General features: G+C 33.6%; 2 protein-coding genes across 2 annotated transcripts; one reads left to right on the forward strand and one right to left on the reverse strand.

The window, feature by feature from the left end:
• The first annotated feature begins 1,713 nt into the window (after positions 1–1,713).
• Positions 1,714–9,504, forward strand: LOC133304963 (uncharacterized). Its single transcript, XM_061505047.1, has 6 exons — positions 1,714–2,035; positions 3,431–3,484; positions 4,705–4,778; positions 7,253–7,370; positions 7,462–7,520; positions 8,948–9,504. Exons 1-6 carry the CDS (start codon positions 1,874–1,876, stop codon positions 9,024–9,026), a joined length of 546 nt encoding a protein of 181 aa, XP_061361031.1. The 5' UTR covers positions 1,714–1,873; the 3' UTR covers positions 9,027–9,504.
• Positions 9,505–9,811: 307 nt separating this feature from the next.
• Positions 9,812–12,888, reverse strand: LOC133304962 (4,5-DOPA dioxygenase extradiol-like). Its single transcript, XM_061505046.1, has 3 exons — positions 12,434–12,888; positions 10,319–10,689; positions 9,812–10,142 (listed from the first exon to the last, which is right to left on the reverse strand). The coding sequence occupies exons 1-3, from the start codon at positions 12,839–12,841 to the stop codon at positions 9,950–9,952; spliced, it is 972 nt and encodes a 323-aa protein (XP_061361030.1). The 5' UTR covers positions 12,842–12,888; the 3' UTR covers positions 9,812–9,949.
• Between the last annotated feature and the right edge of the window lie 9,354 nt (positions 12,889–22,242).

The following is a 22,242-nucleotide window of genomic DNA, read 5'->3' on the forward strand; positions in this document are numbered from 1 at the left end:
AGCCCGTGACGAGAGACCACCACCAATGGGTTAAAGCTACACCACCATATCAAGTGGGTCCGACACCATGAATCAACCTAAAACCTTAAGGTATTGAGGTCATGGATCTTTTCACTTATATGAATTTCACTTAGCTCATTATCAATCAATGTAAGATTCATCACACATAAATATTTCAACAATCTCCCCCTCAAGTGTAAAACTTAGCATAGGAGACCACCACCAATGGGTTAAGGCTAGCCTACCATATCAAGTGAGTTCGACACCATGTCTTAATCCAAAATCTTAAGGCATTAAGTTCATAAATCCTTCCACTTATATGAACTCCACTTAACCTATTACCAACCAATATGAGATTAACATAGTTAAATATTCCAACATTATCAAACTTAATTAAGCTTATATGCAATGTTAAGGCTCAATTTATTCTTACTTGTACATATACAAAGCAAAAACAGTATCAACCAGAATGTGAGGCATTACCCATCAAATTAAAGTGTTCAAACTTAGAGCCAAAAAAAAAAAAAAAAAAAAAATATATATATATATATATATATATATATATATATATATATATATATATATATATTCTAGTCGATCTAACGTCATTCTGAGCTCAAATTAAAAAAAAAAAATGTTTTGTTAAAGAACACATTGTAATTTTCAAAACTAGTTACTTGGAATTATCTTTCAAAAGATCTTTTGTAAAAGAAAATACTAAACAACCAATTTTATTTTATTTTTTTAGAATTATTGCCAAAATAAACTGGCAATATTAGCGACTTTTGAATAACTGAATTGTCCCCAATATCTTAACTTATTCAATTCCCACACTTGAATCTTTATAAAATTTACCTGAATTATGCCAATTTTATTTTATTTTATTTTATACGCGTAATTTTAATTTTATTTTAGAGTGAAATACTTTATGGGTCCTCAACAAAAATTACGGGGCCCATTTTAATCTCTTAAAAAAGAAAAGACGACTTATAATCCCTCTGAAATTCAAAATAGATCCAGTTAGTTAAAATTGTGGTCCCTCTAAAATCCAAATAAGACTCACGTTAGTTCTTTTCAAAAGAACTAACATGGATCTATTTTGAATTTAAAAGAAATCAAAGTCGATTTTTTTCTTCTAATGAATTAAAATGGATCCCGTAATTTTTGCTGAGAATCCAAAATGTACTTTACTCTTTATTTTATTTTCAATATAACGTTTCCTCATTTTCGAAATGCATCCTCATATTAAAAATTAAAGTCACTTAAAAATTTGATATTTTTCACTGTCTTTATAAATATTCAAAAACTTTAACAATAACTCATCTACTTAATATTTATCCTTTTAAAGGACAGTCATTTTAGTTAAAATGATTATTTTTTATTTAATATTTAAATTAAAAAACCTCACATTTTATTTTATTATGATTCTTATTGTGTAATTGTTTTTCTCACCATAAAATATTATAATTTTGACTAAAATAACATAATTTTATGTTCTTTAAAAGAACAAACACTAATCCCAAAAAATCAAATATAAAATTTTCGCTTTAATTGATAGATTTTAACATAATACATCCATTCCTATGACTTCACTAATGGGCTATTGACAACAGGTGGGCCTCATAACTATGGGCCTAATTTTAAGCCCAACTCAATCAACAGAAAAAACGAAGAGAGAGAGAGAGAGAGAGAGAGAGAGAGAGAGCTCCTCCATGAGCTTGGTTTCAGTAAAGTGTAGTCGTTGTGGTATCTCTATCGAAATTCCAAACGCAATTTCTGAAAATCGAAGCAAGTTTATTTAGTTGTTAGTTACTGTTAGTACAACCACAGATCCGCAGGTTTTTCCATTTTCCCGAGAAAGTGCGAGAAAGCGATGGAAAAGATGAACAGAGCCTTCATGAAAGTGAAGACGATGGTTGGATTGGAAGTCGAAGACGAAGAGCAACAAGCTTCCGCATTGGAAGACAACAACAACGCAAGCTCCTTCGCCTTCATGGACGATTTCAACCGCAACTGCACCTTGTCTACCACACAGGTTTTCTCCTTCTTTCCGTTTCTGCTCTAAATTCGATCCTTGTTGCTTGTTTGGTGTCCGAGAAAAGAAAAGAAAAGAATAAATAAACAAATAACATAGAAATGAACTGAGAAAGGAAAAGAAAATTTGAGTGAATTGAGCTGATTCAATAGGGAAAATTGATATGCTTGGTTTTGAACATGGATCTGCACCTCAGTTGTGGTCTTTGACTTTGCAATCTCGTCACATTTGATTCTCCGTTTTTGTTATTTTCAAAGTTCGGATGTTTTTGATATTTTGATTTGTTTTTACTTTTTTAAATCAGAAACTGTAGAGAGTTGCATGGTCAGTGGTCATCACATTTTTATTTTATTTTTTATGTTTTTAGAAATCAATTGCTCATGCAGTGAGGAGGTATTTCAATATTTTCCTCCGCGGATGATATGGGATTGAGAAATTAAATGAAGAGAAAATATAGAGATTATCTTTCTTATAGAAATGTTCATTGTAGATTTTTTTTGTATTGTTGGAGACAACTTATGGTGGCCTTCATGTGGTAAATGAAAATGATTCACTGGCGGATTGCAGAGAAATATTAAATTTTTCACCAAATCAATCATAAAATGGTGAAATCAAGGAAATGTTTGTTGCAAGATGAAATGAACTGCATGGCTGGAGTATATTTTGTTTTATGAACTGTATTGATGGATTGAATTCAGCAGAGCAATAGATATCCGTTAAAACGAATAGAATAAATTTATATAAGAACGGCATTGCATAATTTCTTAGGATCATATGTGCTTTTAGATATGACTTGGTTACTGAGTGGCGACAAGCAGTCTATTGAAGGATCATGTTTTGATGTTCCTGAGAATAAGGTCTCAACACATTGAATGTGTAATTTCAAATGTATTATAATATCTGCTGTTTCAAAAACTAATGGTTTTGGAGGATGATAATTTTTGTTGTTCGGAGGACCCAGAACTTAATGCTGGTGTTAGATTGGTTTTAGGAATTTACAGAATCGAACCAAAACAAACAGTTTTTTTCTTTTCTTTTCATTCAAGTTACTTGTTATTGCTGGGGAATGGAGGTTGGCTTGTTAGCACTTACGAAATATGGAAAAGGCCTGAAATATCAGTTTTTCTTGAAGGTTTCACATAAAACCCACTAAAGTAGTTGTTTAACTCTTATGATTCATGCCATTAGGCTGTTTTTAGATTATATTTTTCTTGTCTTTTGTTGTTGCTACCTGCTCCTATACTTTGGATTTTTTAACTGAATTGTACGTCAACCACCTCAAGTTTCCTTGCACAAACATCTGTCATACTTACATGTTCGTTTGATTCCAACGAGTTTCTATTTGTAAATTGTCTTTCACAGTTTAACTAATGAGCTCTTTGCCTGTGTGACCAGAGACTTTATGGTTTTGCCATATGCTTTTCTGCGGGATTAACTTTTACACTATTGGTGAGTTTGATATCATGATTATTCTCTCTAGTTTAGATTTATATACTAGTTCTTTGGTTCAATTTGGAATATAAATCTCATGCTTGAATCTATTGCCACACATGAGCACCTTCAAGCTTTTGACTACTTGAATTGTTTTTAATTTTTGTTCTAATTTTCTTGAGTGCTTGGTAACATACTAAACTTCATGCTAAATATACAGTAAAGACTGTATAATTTTGTTTTGTAAAAAGCAACTTATACGCTCATGTTTTCTTTCTTCTTTTATGTTCATGCAATTAAGGTTGTTATCATGTTAGTTTTACTTCCTGCATGTTAACATGATTGTCACAAACTCAATTTGCAAAGCATATCATTTTGTAGAAGTTAGATGCAAACTATTATCAATTTTCCAATATGTTGTTTAAGTTCACATTCAAAGTTTATATGGGGAGAGTCAGATGTACGCACCCTTAGCCCATGAGTGGAGAGGATATTTCTATGACTATATAACCCGTGATAACCAAAGTCACAACACAAGGCAACAACCTTACCGTTGTGCCTAGTCTCACCCTTCAATTATGATCACTTAGTCCAATAAATATTTTATATTTACATTGATGTTGGATACTTTATTTATTTATTTCTTCTCTCTTATTTATTTTTCTTTTCCCTCAATCTTTTCTGGTTTTTTATTTTGAGTTCATTGATTGTTGACCTCGGCTAGTTTGGGATAAAGGTGATGTTGATGTTGATTGATATTGGACACTGAAATCATAATTTATAATAAGGAGGTTTCAATGGTTCCTTTTATCACATTACTTCTTATGCTATTAACCATTAGATTATACATTGTAATATGTTTAAAAATTATCCAAACAATTATCAATCTACAAACTAGGTAGTGGTGCCACGGAATTCTCCTTATAGTTATAGACCATAAACAATAAACTCCTGTACTTTTGGAATTCGTTACTCAAATTGACAGTTAGAATAGAATATATGGAATACAAATTGCATCTACTGTATGAGGATAGTGAACAAAAATCATAATGATTTCTCAACTTTGTCATGTAAATTTGATGGGAATAGGATTCATTTCACTGCTTCTCTGAAAACTTGATTTACAAATGTTATTCTTTCAACTTTTATGTATGATATTAGCTTTTTAATTTATATTGGCAGACATGAATAGGCACTAATTAATGCCACCTCTGCCCCCTCTCCCCCAAATTTTACAGTCTATGCTTGTTTTCTTGAAACCAATCAAGTTTGGGATAACATTCACTCTTGGCAATTTGCTATCACTTGGAAGGTATGTACTGTTTTACAGCTGTATAATTACACTATGGTGCCGTCTGATTATTTTACTTCCTTGTGCTTTGCAATTTAATGTATTAGAAATGAGGATAAATTTAAATAGTCTCTAATTCACTGGTTTTCAATTCACAAATATTTTGAGAAGAATGTTGCTGTTGTCAGCAATGGAAAATGGATTTTTTTTTCAGAGGGGAAGGGGGAGGGGTGGATTATGTTCCTTTACTTCTTATGCCACCATACACAGCACTAATGCTATGAAGATATTTTAGGAGACAATATACTATGATACGAATTCAACATGTTTTCTATTGTATATCAGTAGTTAACCTCTCATGTTATATCTTTACACAATTGCTTCTTAAGGGTGAAATACGGAGGAATTAAGAGATACTTTCATCTTTGTGGGAAAGAGCTCTCATTTTCACTTTTTTCCTATCAGTTTTGGTCCAATCAATCAATGTGTTATGTCCTGCGTTGATCAAAATAAGGAAGCTCAATGTAGAACTTAAGCAATAAGGCTTTCCAACCCATTATAGACTAGTCTTTTGGGTTGGGTTCTACTCACAGGCTTGAGTAGTAATAATTGGTGCTTTAATTAAGAGTTGGGCTATAGGAAGGACTACCTGTAGGCTGGATTAAGGTGTAGTACTATCCTGTTGGGGGTGCTTATGAAATACTGATAGATAAATGAAACCACTTAAAGGGTGAAGGCACCGTGGGGTGGCAATGTTATGTGCCACATTGAGTAAATTAGGAAGCTCATTGTGGTACTTAAGCCATAAGGCTCTCTCACCGAATAGGCTAGTATTTTTGGATTGGGCTCTCCTTATGGGCTTGACTTGTAACAATTAATTGATAGAAACTCATTAAATATTGCAGAAAACTGGGAATTAACTCAAAGATTACAGAAACTGAAATTAGAAAGAAACATAAATGGAGCATTACAGTAACCAGGCTAGCTCTTCGAGGGCCCAGCTTCCTCCCAACTAGCACTGTTCCCTTGCCTACCTTTCCTCCTCTCTCTGCTTTTAACACTATAGCAGACTTTACACCTTCCTCCCTCTTCCATTCCCCTCTGTCTGTTTTTAATGCTCCAACAGACTTTACAACTTCCTCTTTCTTCCTCTCGCCTGCTGTCATGTGTGTAGGCAGATACAAGAAAATCCCGTATGCAAACTCCCTTTTGCCTCACCTCTCTTTCTCATGTGGGTCATTAATCCACTACCTCTCCCTTTGTTTCTCCTCACATAGGCTCTAATTAGAGTAGGGTATCTGTCACAGTGCTTAAAAATTAAGAGATGTTTCGTGATTTAATTTCTCTTCTTATGGATGAAAGTCACCAAATATTAGGAGTTCATTTTGATAAAATAGATGTTATATAATGTGGGTTCCCACTTCGTAGTAAACAAATTTTAGCAACCTTATAGAACTACTTTCTTAAGATGCCAAGATGAAAAATAAGCATGACTGATTTTCATAATCTCCTTCTAGACTTCTGTTTTCTGTTTCTTTCTTTCCCTAGATAGTGTAACACTCTGTATTATATTATATTATATTTATTTGATGTCTTCCTTGTATAGTTAAAGGTTGTGGTTTGAAATTGATGTAAAGCACCAATTTAACCTAAAAGCTTAAGTTGTTAGGTGAAGGCTATATTAATGGTTTTATATTATATTTCTTTAACATGCATCCTCATACAAGATCCCACTAGACTTAAAAGATGGACAATGTATAGGCCCACCTACTCGAGCTAAGAAATTCCATGATATTCAATTATTTATTAATAGAATAGAGGCAATGAGGATCAAAGTCGTGACCATTTGGTCATGTAGGCTCTAATACCATGTAAAATATCAATTCAACCCAAAAGATTAACCTCTTAGGTGAAGGCTACATTAATGGTTTTATATTATATTTCTCTAACAATTAAGCTGTGTTGCTAAGTAGCTTAATTGATCAGTGATGGGGATTGCTGGTATTGAAGTATTAATTTTCCATAGGTGCTTTCTTTAAGATTAAATTATGTTATATAACAATTAAACCTCTCTATCATTAAAAAAAAATTATGTCCCTCTTTCTGTCTTTTGCTGTATAAATTGTTTTCTAGTTACTTGTTATTATTTCATCTTACTCATAGAAGTTTAACATTTTAAATTAAAGTTGACTAAATAATCTAAAGTTGAAATTGCGGATGCCTTAATTTTTTGTATAATATCTTTTAATAGAGGGAAAACTGGAGCAGTGGTAAAATTGTTCCTTTGTGACTGAAAGGTCACAGGTTCAAATCTGGAAAATATCCTCTTTGCAATTATTTACAAGAGTAAGGCTACGTACAAAGATTTCTCTCACCCCACACTCGCTAGTCGGGTTTAATTGGGGAGTGAATTTTTTTTTTTTTTATCTTTTAAACTTGGTGTCATATCTGTTCTGTTTTCTTCAAATGCTAAGTGGGAGTCCTTTTTATGGCAGCACAGCATTTCTCATAGGTCCTAAAAGGCAAGTGACAATGATGCTTGATCCCGTTCGTATCTATGCAACAGCCATATACATTGCAAGTATGATAATTGCCTTGTTTTGTGCACTTTATGTAAGTCAAAGTGCATCTGTGTTTGCTTCCTTTTACTTAAAAAAAAAATGTTTTTCTTTCTTTTGATAGCTCATTATTTTGCTCTGAGCAGGTTCATAACAAGTTACTGACACTTCTTGCAATTATTTTGGAGTTTGGGGCTCTAATTTGGTATGTCATAATTTTTCCAAATGCCTTCCCTGTAACTTTCTTCTATATTTCCTTCAGTGTGCTATATGACACATTAGGTTCTCATAAATCTAACGAGGCATAAGGAGGAGTACGCCAATTGTAGGGAGAATTATAAGATAAATTCAATCAGCACATATTCCTTGAAGAAAAATGCTATATGGCCAGTCTGGCGGTACCACCTTGAAATAAATAGAATGTTGTTTCCATTTCAGTTTGTTAGGTCCCACAGTATCTTCAACTGGTTTAGCCACATACTTGTTGGTTTGTGATAGTGGTAGTAGGATTTCTCAGGCGATATAGTAGACATATGATAAGTATTCTTGTTTTTAGTTTAAGCAGAAATAGATACTGAAAACGTATTTAGGAAAGATGTATGTTTTTAGTTGAGATGGCTTGGGTGTTCTGTAATTTCCATTATAGGGGCTATGCAGATGGTGGGGGAGAAAATAGATAAAAGGAGAAATTCAACCAAAATGTCTAGTGGCAGAAGGAGGGAAGTTGGAAATGAACCAACCATAACTGGTAGTGAAAACTTCAAATGTTCTAGATTTGTGATTGGCTCAGTGGAGGAGTTTTGAAGCAGGAATTATGATGTGGGGATGGTGAAGCTCAACCCTTGTAACCTTTTAGCATTAAACCATACAAACTGGCTCCAAGATGGGTGAACTGTGCGAATGGCTGCAGTTTTCATGATTCAACTGGCCTTTGTTTGGCTGATATGGCAAAATCTGATGCCACTACATCTCTGCTAAGACCTACAATTATAAGGCATAAGAAGTTCAAAACTAAGGATCAAAGTGGCACCCACTCATGCAAGGCCTGAGCTACCACTGCACCTGTGTTTTATTGTATGATGTAAATTGTGTATACTTAAACACTGAAGATAAACTAACGCTTAAGAGTTTAATTTGATCTATTGTCACATTATTATAAGAGTTCGCCTACCTAGGTACGTAGTTGTTAGTATAGTCATTTTTTCATAACAATTTAGCAGTGCATGATTGGATGATAGTGCCAAAAGGTTTTGGCATTGATTAAATCCATAGTTTGGACTATACAAATTTTGTTATTAATCAAAAACTTACAAAAGAATAAAAATACTTTTTTCTAAATCTCAATATTAATGATATATATACTTAAATATTTGTATAATTTGATATTTTTCATGAATATGTCTTCTTCAAGTGTATTAAATAATGTCAATAACAATAAACGGATATATAATGATTATTCTTAGTGTAGACATATATGGATAGCAGATTAGAGTTATCTTTTATCTTTACTCTAGCATATGGCATGATATGTATTCGAGCATGCAATGTGATTATCCAACTGAGATCCCATGCTTGTATCTACTTCTGCGTAACGCTTTAATATTTCCTCTATTTTCTGATATTTTTTAACAGGTATAGTTTGAGCTACATCCCTTTTGCAAGGTCCATGGTTTCAAAGATCATGGTTTCATGCTTTGACACAGAATTTTAGGTTATATACTCAAAAGACTAGCATTATCTGTTGAACTGCATTGATCCCCGCAATATCCTTGCAACCTTGCACAAAGGTTTTGTGCCGCTGAAGTACAATGTATGGATTGTGATTATCCATTGCCTGTCCGTTTCTGTTATGGAGTCTTGTCTATGTTCTACTTGATTGTCAGAAGTAAACTCTTGTGCATTTGTATTATGTTGTCTATGGGCTAATGTAAAGATTTTTGTTTCTCTCAACCTGTTGTCCTTTCTTTCTTTACTCGTCTTTTTCACCATCCGCAAGTTGCTTTGGAGAAGGTTGTCTCAAAGAGTCAAAGTCTGCAACCTTTTATTCAAAAGATAACAAGGAGAATTAAGGCGTTTTGAAGGCTTGGGTACGACATTTTTGTTTGCAATTGTTGAAGGTTGAGAAAGTTGTTATTTTATTTTATTTTATGTTCTTTATTTTGATGCATGCTTTAGACAAAATATATTTGTATTGCAATTTTTTTCTTCTCTCTGTATAATATGATTAATAGAATTGCAAAAATTATATTGATTTTAATTAAATCTGACCGTGTTCTTTTGTTGTTGGGATTGGATTTTTTTTTCTTCATTTCATTTTGTTTCATATATTGATTAAATGAATCAGGATAATAAGTAACGCAACTATTTACTACTGGAAAATATGGGAGAGGTCCTCGTAGATAATTTTTTTTTTCTTGGGGGTGGGGGAGGGGAGTGGGTGTTATGAACTTGAAAAAGAACCAAGCATTTCTCCTTGAATCAACAGCTTGTATGGCATCAACTTTGGTACTAGTGATTTATTAATAAACAAACGCAGTTTACATGTAATCATTGATATTAACAATGTACATGTAATTTTAATTTATTTAACAATATATTAAAACAACAGTATAGAGAAGTTGTTAAAGTGCTGTATCAACTGGCTGCCTTAAAACCAAAAGAAGCATAAGAAAAAGCACATCCATCCCAGCTATCGTGTACAATTTCGGCCTTAGCGTTTTGTCCAGCAGCCCCCATTGCCACATGCAACGGGAAGAAGTGATCTGGCCATGGATGAGCCTTTTTTGCATATGGGGCCTTCTCTTCGTAATCATTCACTTCCTCATATCTACAAGAACCATGAATTAGCATTAAAAGATCATAAGAATGCTGTCTTTTCAATCAACTCAAGAAGTTTTAAGCATTCGTGTGGATAGTACTTGCAACTTTTTTAGTGGCTTAGCATGACTATGCATATGAATGTGTGTATTAAAATGAACAAGGAGAACAAAGCAAAAGGAATACCTTCCATCAAGAAGAGAGCTTTTCAACCATGACATAAATGCCACAGCCCATGGAGGAGGAGGGCTATCACGAGGTCCAAATTCTCTCAGATTATGGGTGGCACTACCAGACCCAATGATTAGAACACCTTCATCCTTAAGAGGGGCCAATGCCTTTCCCATGTTGTAGTGAAAAGTACCACCTCTGTTGGATGAAACAGAGAGTTGACACACTGGGATGTCTGCTTCTGGGTACATCAACAAGAGAGGCACCCAAGCACCATGGTCAAGCCCACGTTTCCTATCTTCATTCACACGGCTGATCCCTGAAGCTGTCAGTAGTTCCTTTACCCTCTTGGCCAAGTGTGGAGCACCTGCTGCTGGATACTTGAGCTGCCAATAAAGGGTACATACAAGTTAAAGTATTTGCGGTACTATTTGAGCTATACTCCCCGACTTGCAATGGTTTGATTGTATGCATATTTATCCTTATATTTTTACAAATAGATTATTTCCCAAAGTCGAATCCTTAAAGACACACATTTATATATATATGGATTTAAAGTTTTTTATATCGTAGGAGATAAAACTATCTTTCATATACACATAAAAATATGTGGAAATGTGGAACCTAGTATGCTGTACGATATAATTGTATATAGTTTCTTAAATTACATGTTATCAAAATGTTAAAAGTGAAAACAGCTTCTTAATATAAAATTGAAGTAGACAAATCAATTGAAAACTTGGTCAGTTGGCATTTGTTGGCGTAAAAAAATGAAGCCAACTTGCAAGTCAAAGTCAGAAATGAACGCAAGAAACTTCTAAGTACACTGTTTCCAAAATATGAAAATTCCCACAAGCTAAGCATTTTTTTCTCCTCCGGTCAACAACCAGGTATGCATATTACGAAAATAAAAAGAAAACAACTGCAAAGGAAGAAATCAAACTGTTTCTTATTCATACCTACCAGTACCAACACTTCCTTTTCTATTTTATTTTTTATTTCACACCATTTGCTACATATACCTAACTTAGGCAAACTTAAAAATTAGAACATGTATTTAGTTTTTATTAGTTTCCTGGTGAGTTTTCCCCCCCCAAAAAAAGTACACACAATTTATTTATGTTTAATTTATTTAATAAATATGGAGGAATTTTTTGACCCTCATATAAGAATAAAAAATCTCACTCCTTATCTTAATTGCTGATATTCGTGTATCTAAGCTGTGATTCATTAAGAATTAATAATTAATTAATGAATAAAAAACAATAATCATATCATTTCTTTTGTCATAAAAATCAATTTATAAAATAATTTAAAATATTTGTTTTTATTAATTATTTATGAGTTTATTATCTCTTATATTGTAGAAGATAATTTTATCTCCTACACACACATAAAAGTATATGAAATTTATGTTTTTTTTTCCTCTCTTTTTTTTCACATGATCCCACATTAGTCCTATATATTTTTATATTTGTAGGAGATAATTTTATCTACAATAACATGAGAAACATCAAATTCAATATTTATATTATAATGTATTATATTTCTCATTAACTGACGCGAGTTACGGACACATGAAAAGGAGAAGAAATACAAAATGCTTGTTGTTACGGACACATGAAAAGGAGAAGAAATACAAAATGCTTGCCATGTGAACAAGTAGTTGGCTGATGATCAATTTCACCAAACACATTCAAATAAAGTGCACATACGAAAATAATAATTATACAGTCATCAAAATCCATCCTTTTTCAAAACAATAGTGGCCCATTAGAAAAAGTTAAAGGAATAAGGAATTTTACTTAAAAAAAGTACCAATAACACAAGAGGCTGAAAGATTCAAAGATATTAGCCAAACAAATTTTTTTGCATTAAGTATCATTTTACATTTCTGCTACCAGTTTAACTCAAATATTTTTTATTTTTCCAACTAACAAAGCATATTCAAACAAAAGATCTCAATAACAATAAAAATAAAGGTAGGGTGTATTTATAATTTTTTTTTTTACAATTTTTTTTTTTAAATCAAGATCATTAAAAAAATAATTATTAATAATAAAAAAAATAAAATTGGCAAAAGCAACAAAGAAAGACCAACATGAAACATGAGAGAGAGAAAGATCAAACCTTGTACATAGATTTGGGGAAACCATAGAAGTCATAGATGGTTTCGTTGACGTCAACAGCGTTGACGGTGGGGACATCGGTGTCCCAGTGGCCGGAGATGATGAGGATGGCAGAGGGTTTCGTCGGAAACACCTCCTTCCACGACTTCAAGAACTTCCTTGCAGGGATTGAATCATCTATGGCAAGAGAGGGTGATCCATGTGATATGTAGAATGTGTCTTTCAATTTCAACCCCATAATATTATTCTTCTCTCTCTCTTCTTCTTCTGTTCCTCTCTCAATAATCGAATCACCACTTTCTATCTTCTTTTCTTTCTTTGGTAATGAATTAACAGAACTGTAACAAAATCTGAAGATGTTATTCATAGATAGTAAATATATAGGCTTTGGAGAGAGAGAGATTAGCATAAGAAAGAAGGAAGGAATAAGATTACATAACAAAGAGAAGTTTATAACATAATTTGTATTGTATCTTACGCGTATTTGACATTTGACCTGAAAGTTTTTTAAATTAATAATTAGCTGTTTCATTGATATAACTATAAATATTGGGATTTTTGTTTGTCCTTTAACATGACACGAAAAATTTTCTTATACACACAACATTTTGCGGAGTTCACACTTTTTAAAGCAAAAAAAAAAAAAAACTAAAAAACGAATCTCTATAACATTACATAATCACTTTTCCTACAACATAACTCTTATAAAACTCATAAATATTTAATATCATTATAATGAATAAAAAGATCGACTTTTAAATCAAAGGCGGAGATGATTTCATCCATCTTATGACCTACCATCTAGAGAAATTTGAGCCATTGATTTTGATAAAGCGAAATTCTAGAATTCAAAAAGTTTAAGTGCACCTAACCAGATTAACTAATACGAGTTTATTCTAACTTGATCAGTAATATTAAGGTTAAATCTTGGGTACATAACTGTATTAATTAAAAGTTTATAGAAAGAGAATTTTTGTCACTTTTGTAATCATACTTAAAACGACGGACTAATCAATTAACCAGAAAAATCTAAAAAAGAATAATAATAAAAGTTTGCGGGCCCCTTACTTTTTACAAACAAAGAATTTTTAATTTACATTTTATAATTAACATGCAGTTATTACTTTATTGATGATTATTTAAGTCCTGCTTTGAATGTGAAATAGTCTAAGTTGGAACTTTCATCTATTCATGCAATAATAAAAGATTGCCATCAGTGTTTTTTGGGTTAAGAATGTCATTTCCAGTTGGGTCAGATAGACTTATTCATGTTAATCTGTTATTAGGTCATATTTATTCTCTTTCGCGACTAATTCTTGTTAACACATGATATACAAAAAAAAAAAAAAATTCTTGTTAACCCAGCGCAATGCTCTTCCAATTAATCTGTTATTAGATCGTATTTATTCTCTTTCACGACTAATTCTTTTTTTTTTTTTTTTTTAATATTTCACGACTAATTCTCGTGAACACAGTACAACGCTCTTGCAATTATATATATATATATATATATATATATATATATAGGGTGAAGATCATTTTACACCAGTGTAAGTTACACTCTCAATCTTATCTGTTGATCTCACTTATATCCAAGGGCTCTAATTTTTTAGTAATGTGAGTCATTGGATACAAGTGGATCAATGGTCAAGATTGAGTGTAAGACTTTTAACTCTTACACCGGTGTAAGAATATCATGCCCTATATATATAAATATATATATATATATATATATATATATATATATATATATATATATAGGACAAGATCCTTTGATACCAGTGTCAAACTTTAAAATTTGACATCAAATTCTAACCGTTGATTTTTGCCAATTAGCAGTAATCATTTATTGGGATTAATATTAATTAATATGTCTGCTTTCCAATAAATGATAACCGTTGATTGACAGAAATCAAAGGTTATGATTTAGTGTCAAATTCCAGTGTCAAAGGATCTTTTATATATATATATATATCAAGCTATAGGAAAACAATTTTCTTCTACCATAGAAAAAAATTACGGGTGAGACACACTCACTTATAAAAAATAATAAAATAAAAATTTAGCTATACAGAAATCGATGGGAGTGTAGTAGATAGAGGTGTAAATAGGCTAGGTTAGGTTAGATTTTGACTTAAATAGGCTAGGTCTGCATAAAGTATTTCAGATCTAGCCTGGCTTGTTAGCTATGTGTAGGCTTAAATTATGAGTCCGGTATGACCTATATAAAAATAATTAAAAGCCTTAGCCTAAGTTTGTTTAAGCCTATTAAACAATCAATAATAAAAATAATATTACTTTATGGGTTCACTTTTTCTGCAGTTACTGCAGATAAGTTATCTGCAGTAAGCCCAATACGACGTCGTTTTGGGGCGGAAATCACAGTGTTTTTGTAATTTGAATTTATTTTAGGGTTATAATAGTCTTTATACTTATAATTTTTTAAGATTTCAATACCAAAACGACGTCGTTTTGGGAATAAATGCAGATAACTTATCTGCATTAACTGCAGAAACATTTTTCCCTTACTTTATTATTCAAAATCATTAAAATAATAATATTATTTATTTTTTAGAATAAATAATATTATATAGGTCTCCCTGTAGGCTTATAGGCCCGATATATAAGAAAGCCTATGTCCTATTTTTTAAATAGGTTTTTTTAAAGTCTGCCCTGTTCTATTTAACTGTATGTAATAAACTGAGTCTAGCCTAATATAGGCTAGGTCATAAGCCCCTGTAGGCCGGCCTAACCCATTTGTACCCCTAATAGTAGGGGTGTAAATGAGCTAGGCTTGACTTGATTTTGGCCTAAATAGGTCAGACCTGTTGTAAACACTAATATTTGTCCGTTTCATTTTTCTAATTTTATTTAATAGTTTTTCTTTTCTTTACTCAAAAAGAAAAAGCAACAAGCAATATTACAAAGAGGAAATAAGGATAGGGACGAGTCTTGGGGTCAAAGATCTTTTTCTAGGTGAGAGATCAGGTATAACACATCGTATTTCTAAATGTATAATTATATGTGAAATGTGGATTAAAGTGGTAGGATTAGTGAAAATCCTGAAATTAGGGTCAAAATACGTAAAATGGCAAAATGGTAATTTACCAAACACGTGACCCTAGGCAAAAAAAATTGAGTAGAAGGTCTCATTGGTAAAAATAATGCCGGAAATGGATTCAGAACAAAAATCGAGTGGATAAGTAAGTTTTGAAAAATTTGATGAATACTGATTTTTCCAGTGTAAAATACTGCGGTATAACTGTACTGATAAGCGCGAAAATATGATCAGTATTTTTAGGAAGTAAAAATATGACGTGAACGAGAAAAATACGTAGGTTATGAATTTAAGGATTTAATTGGATGATTTAAGAAAGTTAAGTGACATGTGGGACCCACTTTAAGTGGCTTAAGTGAATTAAAGACACCAAAGTCATGAAGTCAGCCTATTTCTCTCTCCTCTTCTCTTCTCCCTCCGGTGGCTTTTCTCCATTATTGTGGTTGGAAGATTTGTGATTTACAACTTTTTTTCTAGACACTTTTGAGATAAACTCCCAACTACAAAGTTGTTCTTCACCTTCTTGTGAGTGACTTTTATGTAGAGTGCATCTTGTGGGGAGCATGGTGGAATGAGATACACCCCAAAATCAGCCACGAAACTTATGTCATCTTGGAGAATTTTTGGGACCTTTTGTGTTGATTCATTGGAGAGACTTTCTCATTGGATCCTAGGAAGCTATTGGTGGTAAGTTTTCACATTCTCATTGAGTTTTTCATGAGATCATAAAATGGTGAGGGTTTTTGATTATGTGAGTTGAGTTGTGGTAGTTAGGAGCATTAAATAGTATGCCTCCTTTGAAATTAAATGCTTAGAATGATTAATGATGATGATTGATGCAATAAAATTTATGGTGATTTGTAAAATTGTAACTTAGTGAAATTTTGGGTTGAATTCCAATACTTTGAGATTTGGGATGATGGTATGATTGAATAATTGAGTTGTGGAGCATTGGTACGAGTTAATTATAGGATTGTATGAGGTGTAAGGAGTGTGGAATTGAATTAAAAACCTTGGAGGATGTTTCCTTGAAGAATTCGACCTATTGAGGTCATGTATGTTTGGTGATGTAAAAATTGTGTAGTTGAGGTTGTATGGTTGAAAATGATGTTTAAATGGATGGTAGGTTGATATGAAGTAAGGGAATTGGAAGGAAGAATGTTGGATGTTTATGTGTGTGTTAATTCGACCTATAAGGGAATTTAAGGAAAAAACGATGGGAAAAATGTTGTACAATTAATTGTGGATGTTTTGATGCATAGAATAGTGGATGGTGAATTAGTTTGATGATTAAAATGATTGGGGTAGTGAATTAGATGAAAGTTGGCCATTAGGCCTAGGTGATTATGTTTAAGTATTATTGTTGTGAATTGTATTGTTGATCATTATTGTTTGATCGTTATAGGTTCCCTCTCACGGATTCGATAGAGGAGGAATAAGCTTGGAGCTTACGTTGAAGAGCATTGTCTTCGGAGTTAAGGCAAACTCTTGGTACTTGGGTTTTATCCCTCGTGTGTTCCGCCACACTTAGTGGAAGGTAGTAGTTGGATTGTGTGCTCTTTGACTTGTATGAAATGTATGGTCATGCATTATTGCTTTATTGTGTGACATGCTTGGAGCATGTTGTGTGACATATCTGTGATCTCTGGCCAGTAGATGTGTGTGGTTTGGACTTCCGCTGGAGATACCCTTTGGGGGATTCCGGTCGGGTTTTGGCATGAGGCCGACTCTGGGAGCGGCACCAGGATGATCCAAACATGGGACTTCCGCTGGATAGGGCTCATGAGGAGTTCCAGTTGGGTTTTTCCATGGGTTTGTCTCATCCATGGGAGAGGCACCAGGAAGCTTCTCGGGAGTTATATGATGGGGTCCTTGAACGTAATCCTTGTATGGATGTTCTTGGATGTGAGCCCAGTGTTGTGATTTTGTATTTATGCATTTTATATGATGATCATTGTATGCACATTAAGTGAGCCATAGGGTGGAGTGATCCTCTAGTGCCCTTGGTTTAGTGAGATATATTTGTATATCTCACCCCGCATTTGGGGACATCATTTCAGGTTATGTTAAGCATAGAGGATCCTCGGGCAAGAGGTCCACTTAGTGGATGAGTTGAGCATGAGGTGCATGTGGAGGGCATAGCATATTGGAGGATTCTATTTGATGCACATAACATAGTGTTTAGTATTTTGGACTTAGGTTATGAATATATTGTATGTTGATATTGTCATGCTTTTGTGTGTTCATGACTATATTCTAAGTCTTTTGAAATTGATGTATATATATGCCTCTTGTTATATTGACATCTTGGTGAGCATGGGACTTGTCCATGGCCACACATTTTGTGTTTAGAGGTATTTGGAGATTTGTGATGTAAAATGAGTCATATAATGTTTATATGGCCTTGGAATTGAGAATTATTGTAATTGAGACATTGTATAATGAATATGCATGATGGAAGGGCCTAGAGCCTACATTAGTACTTGAACATATGTTATATTAAGTATTAAAGTGTTAGGAGTGAAATTATGGATCCCTCTTGAAGTCAAAAAGCTGTCAAAAATGTGATTTCACTGTGGGGAATCGATTCTCTGCTGTTGGGAATCGATTCCCTGAAACAGAGCACGTAAATTTCAGCCATTGTGAAGGTTGGGAATCGATTCCTAAGGATGGGAATCGATTCCTAAAAACAGGGGAGAAAAAATTAAGCTTCTGTCTGTTACTGTAGCTGCTGGGAATTGATTCCTGGCTGTTGGGAATCGATTCCCACTGAGCAATTTTCGAAACTGAGTCATTTTATAACCTAGAGTTAATGGTATTACTTGGAAGGGTTATAATAAATAAGTTTTATGCTTTCGCATGTCTTGCATTTACAATTACGATGTTGTTTTAATTTATTACGGAATTGTTTAATGTTTTAAAGTAATGATGTAATAAAAGAAAAAAGTTTTCCCGTAATTTAATTAACTCAATTACTGTGATTGTAACTGCGCTTAATACCATATGCAATGATAATATTGCCGGTACGTAACAGGCTGTTTCATCAGGCTACCAGTTAGTAAGACAAAAACCTTCAATGTTGAAGCTGCAAATAGATACTGGGAAAAATGAGAAGAAAAAAAAGAGCTTCCGAGGACTATCACCAAAATGAAGAGTCCGAATGGCATCCCTACTACATTACGCAGAAGCTGTATCACTTCAGGTTCTCAGAGCAGGTATATTGGGTTATAAAGAATACAATTCAGCAACAAGCAGAGGGGAGGAAACCCAAAAAAAAGAGCCAAGGGAAGAGGTAGAAAAGATCTACCCACTCTTCCATCCTTCACAAGATCCTCCCTCAATCCCATCATCACCATCACCGTTGAAATACCAAAAACCTCAGAATATTTCCAAGCATCAAGAAAAAAAATATGAGAAAAAAGAATAGAAACTAGAAAAAAAACCCATGTTACCTTTGAACCCAAAGACACCTAGAACCTAAAAATCTAACAAAGCAAACACAATGAAGGCGTGACACCAACCGGAGCATCACCACCTTACAACCACGCTTGCGACTTCGACCACCGCTCCTAGTCATCGTGCGCCATCGCACTACATCCACTAGTTACCAATCAGTTATTATACAACTTTTCGAGAGAGAGGAGAGTCATCAGTGACTGCTGCCATTGACGCAAGCTGTTGATCACCATGAGCTCCACAGTGCACCGAGCATCGTCTCGCCGTCAGACCACCAGGAGCTCTGCAACTGCACCTTAGGCTTCGCTCCAACACATCCAAGCTCTCTTCACGGTTCTTTCACAACGGTAATTGTGGGCATTTTATTTCTTCAAATACCAAGAGTTTTTTTATTAATAATGCTTTAACTCTACTTCATTATTATAATATTGTTTCATCTTTTTTTTTTATGTATTTTGCTAGCTGTGGTATGTTTTATGGGGAATGATCCGTTTACAAATTTTTTCTACAAATTACACTAAGTATGACCGGTCATACACTCTTGATTGGAGTATGACCAGTCAGATATAGTGTAGTTTGTAAGAGTTTGTAAACAAAAAGTTTGTAAATATAACATTCCCCATGTTTTATTAGTCGAAAGTGGTCCGAAGGTGTCATGACCATTACATGGTTCTGAAATATGAACTTGTCGGCCCGTGTGTTTGCTTCCTTTTTATTGAAACCCATTTCACTTTTACGATGTTTTAACTTTATTTGGTTATTATAATATTATTTGGTCCTTTTATGTTAGTATTGTCTAGCTAATTATTAGTTGGGTCTGAGCCGAAAATACAGTAAACCATTATATTGTTTATAAACTTTTACAAATTACACTATCTGACCGGTCATACTTCAATCAAGAGTGTATGACCGGTCATACTTAGTATAATTTGTAAAAAAAATTTGTAAACGGATCATTCCCATATTTTTCTTCTTTAAAAGATAAAAAGAATCATCAGCGGCTTTTTTTTCCTTCTTGTCATGTTTCATTAATTAGATTATATGTAGAAGGTACTTTTGGCATGATGTTGAATAAATAAAAAAAAATCAAAAAGAAGAAATGACATGATTGTCTACAACTTCAGCTTTTTTTTTCTCTCAAGTAGATTAGGCAGTCTTTTTCTTGATATTAATATAAATAAAAAAACAAACGAAAAATAAAAAAAATAAAAAGAAAATAAAATAAACATAAAAAACAAAATAACCAAATTGTACATGTTTCCTTATAATACATGGTTATCTTTTTGTATTGGGTATGTATATATCTATTAGTTGATAAAAATGATCAAATATTCTGGAAAAAAATTGTGATTGTATTATCGGCTCTGTTACTTTGATTACTAGTACTTGTTTGTTTACGTTATGATATATATTATATGCAACATTAAAAATAAAAACTAAATAAAAAATATGGAAAATAAATCAATAGAGCTTTATTTTAAATCTACCCAACGATTTTTAATGTTGATGCATGGTCAACCATCCTCAAGTGATAATTTAACCGTGACGGTTTGTTAATCCCATGATCTTTTGAATCATTTTAGCCGTGACGGCTTGGTGATTCAAAATTTATTGTAAAATTTATAATAAAAAATAATAACGTCAAATCTATTTTTAAAATAATTAGCTGAGTTGAAATAGCTTGTTAATCCCGTAGTCTTTTGAATCATTTTAGCTGTGACCAGTGCTTTAAAATCCTGCCTCACCCCCCGAGTTGACCCGGGTCAACCCTGACCCCTCCCCTCTGAGGGTTGGGGTCACAAGTTGGACCCTATATGCATATCGACCCCTCCGACCCCCAAAACTCGGCTGGGTTTCAGTGACTCCCAGGTCAGAGGGGTCAAAGGGGGTCATTGTGTAACACCCCGTGTATACCCGAAATATTAACATTACATCGCATTAAGCGGTGCTTAATTAAACATGCGGAATATTCTTTTTCTTTTCAATTATGACGTCATTATCAATTACCAACTTGATTACTTAATCATTTTCATAAAATAACGCTTGTATGTAAATTGCAATAAGACATCTACTGAAATACCTCAATATATAGATAAAGTGTGTATCTAAATCACGACATTACATCAAGTAATCCGGACAATATCCTGATACATTATTACAACTCCAAAAGACTCAAGACATAATAATACTATGTGTCATGGACAATCCCCATGCTCACCAAATAGACATAGTAAACAACAATCTCAACATAAAACTCCAAAATCATAACTGAAGCTATAAGCATAAAAACAGCATGCAATTCCAGCATCCAATCATGGCAGCATAAAATAACAGCACTCTAACTCAGCTCCGGCCTCCTGCCGCCTGAGGTCTCAACATTACCTGATCCTGAAATAAGCATTCCCCAAACGTGGGGTGAGATCTCTAAACAAGAAATCTCAGTAAGACAAGGGGTCCTCAAGGATCTTCCACCCCAAGCTCACTTACATGTGCAATATAAGTTCAAAAGCATTTATATCATTATCAGTTCCAAAAACTATATAGTGCAACAGATATCTATGGCATGTGTGTAATCACTATCTACTGGCCAGAGAAATGTAGGAATACGTCTATTCCCTACATGTAGTACAAGGAACACCGCTTGCACCTCACCCACAGCCTCACCCTCTTGTATGTTCTACATACTCAGGCTTACCGTATAGGTGGAACACCTCCATGCATATCAACAAGGCACTAACATATAATAGCTCAACAGCATTTCCAAAACATCAAAAGCATGTAACACAGCATGCATATACCATATCCCCATGGGAAATGGTGGAACCACAACATGGCTAAACCGAGGACACGAAAGCTTACCTCTAAGCTAGCTATCCAATGCCACAAGCTCAAAGTCCAATCACAGCAGATCACAATCTGATATGGACCAAATATAAATCAGTAACATGTACCACATGCATACAAATTAAAGACAACGCCTTTTCATTACGTTTTCAAGTCTTAAAGCTTCTAACAAAGCCACAAGCCCTTAATCCCATGATGCTGGCTTAATCCATTAAATACAGAAGTTCAACTTCATCAAACTAGGGTCCACAAACCCCCAATAGCCTACTGTACACACAGCACAGCTGCTGTTCTGCGAAATCCCAGAATATCCGGATATCTCACTGTCCATATCCGGATATGCAATATCCGGATATACAGATTCATATATCCGGATATCCAATATCCGGATATCCCAAAACCACATATCCGGATATCCAATATCCGGATATCAGTTCGACAAATATCCGGAT

Source organism: Gastrolobium bilobum, unplaced genomic scaffold (assembly GCF_033153095.1).
Source record: "Gastrolobium bilobum isolate Gb01-03AN ecotype WA unplaced genomic scaffold, APGP_CSIRO_Gbil_v1 utg2887, whole genome shotgun sequence".
In the NCBI taxonomy this organism is placed as follows: Eukaryota; Viridiplantae; Streptophyta; class Magnoliopsida; order Fabales; family Fabaceae; genus Gastrolobium; species Gastrolobium bilobum.

Bases quoted from the DNA above. Each gene is read 5' to 3' on its own strand.
- LOC133304963 (XM_061505047.1), top strand. From the start codon at position 1,874: ATGGAAAAGATGAACAGAGCCTTCATGAAAGTGAAGACGATGGTTGGA. The intron at 7,371-7,461 runs GTAAGTCAAAGT...TGCTCTGAGCAG, and splicing joins CCTTGTTTTGTGCACTTTAT to GTTCATAACAAGTTACTGAC. The intron at 7,521-8,947 runs GTATGTCATAAT...ATTTTTTAACAG, and splicing joins GAGTTTGGGGCTCTAATTTG to GTATAGTTTGAGCTACATCC.
- LOC133304962 (XM_061505046.1), bottom strand. From the start codon at position 12,841: ATGCTAATCTCTCTCTCTCCAAAGCCTATATATTTACTATCTATGAAT. The intron at 10,690-12,433 runs GTTTGATCTTTC...CTTTATTGGCAG, and splicing joins TCCCCAAATCTATGTACAAG to CTCAAGTATCCAGCAGCAGG. The intron at 10,143-10,318 runs GTATTCCTTTTG...TGGTTCTTGTAG, and splicing joins AGCTCTCTTCTTGATGGAAG to ATATGAGGAAGTGAATGATT.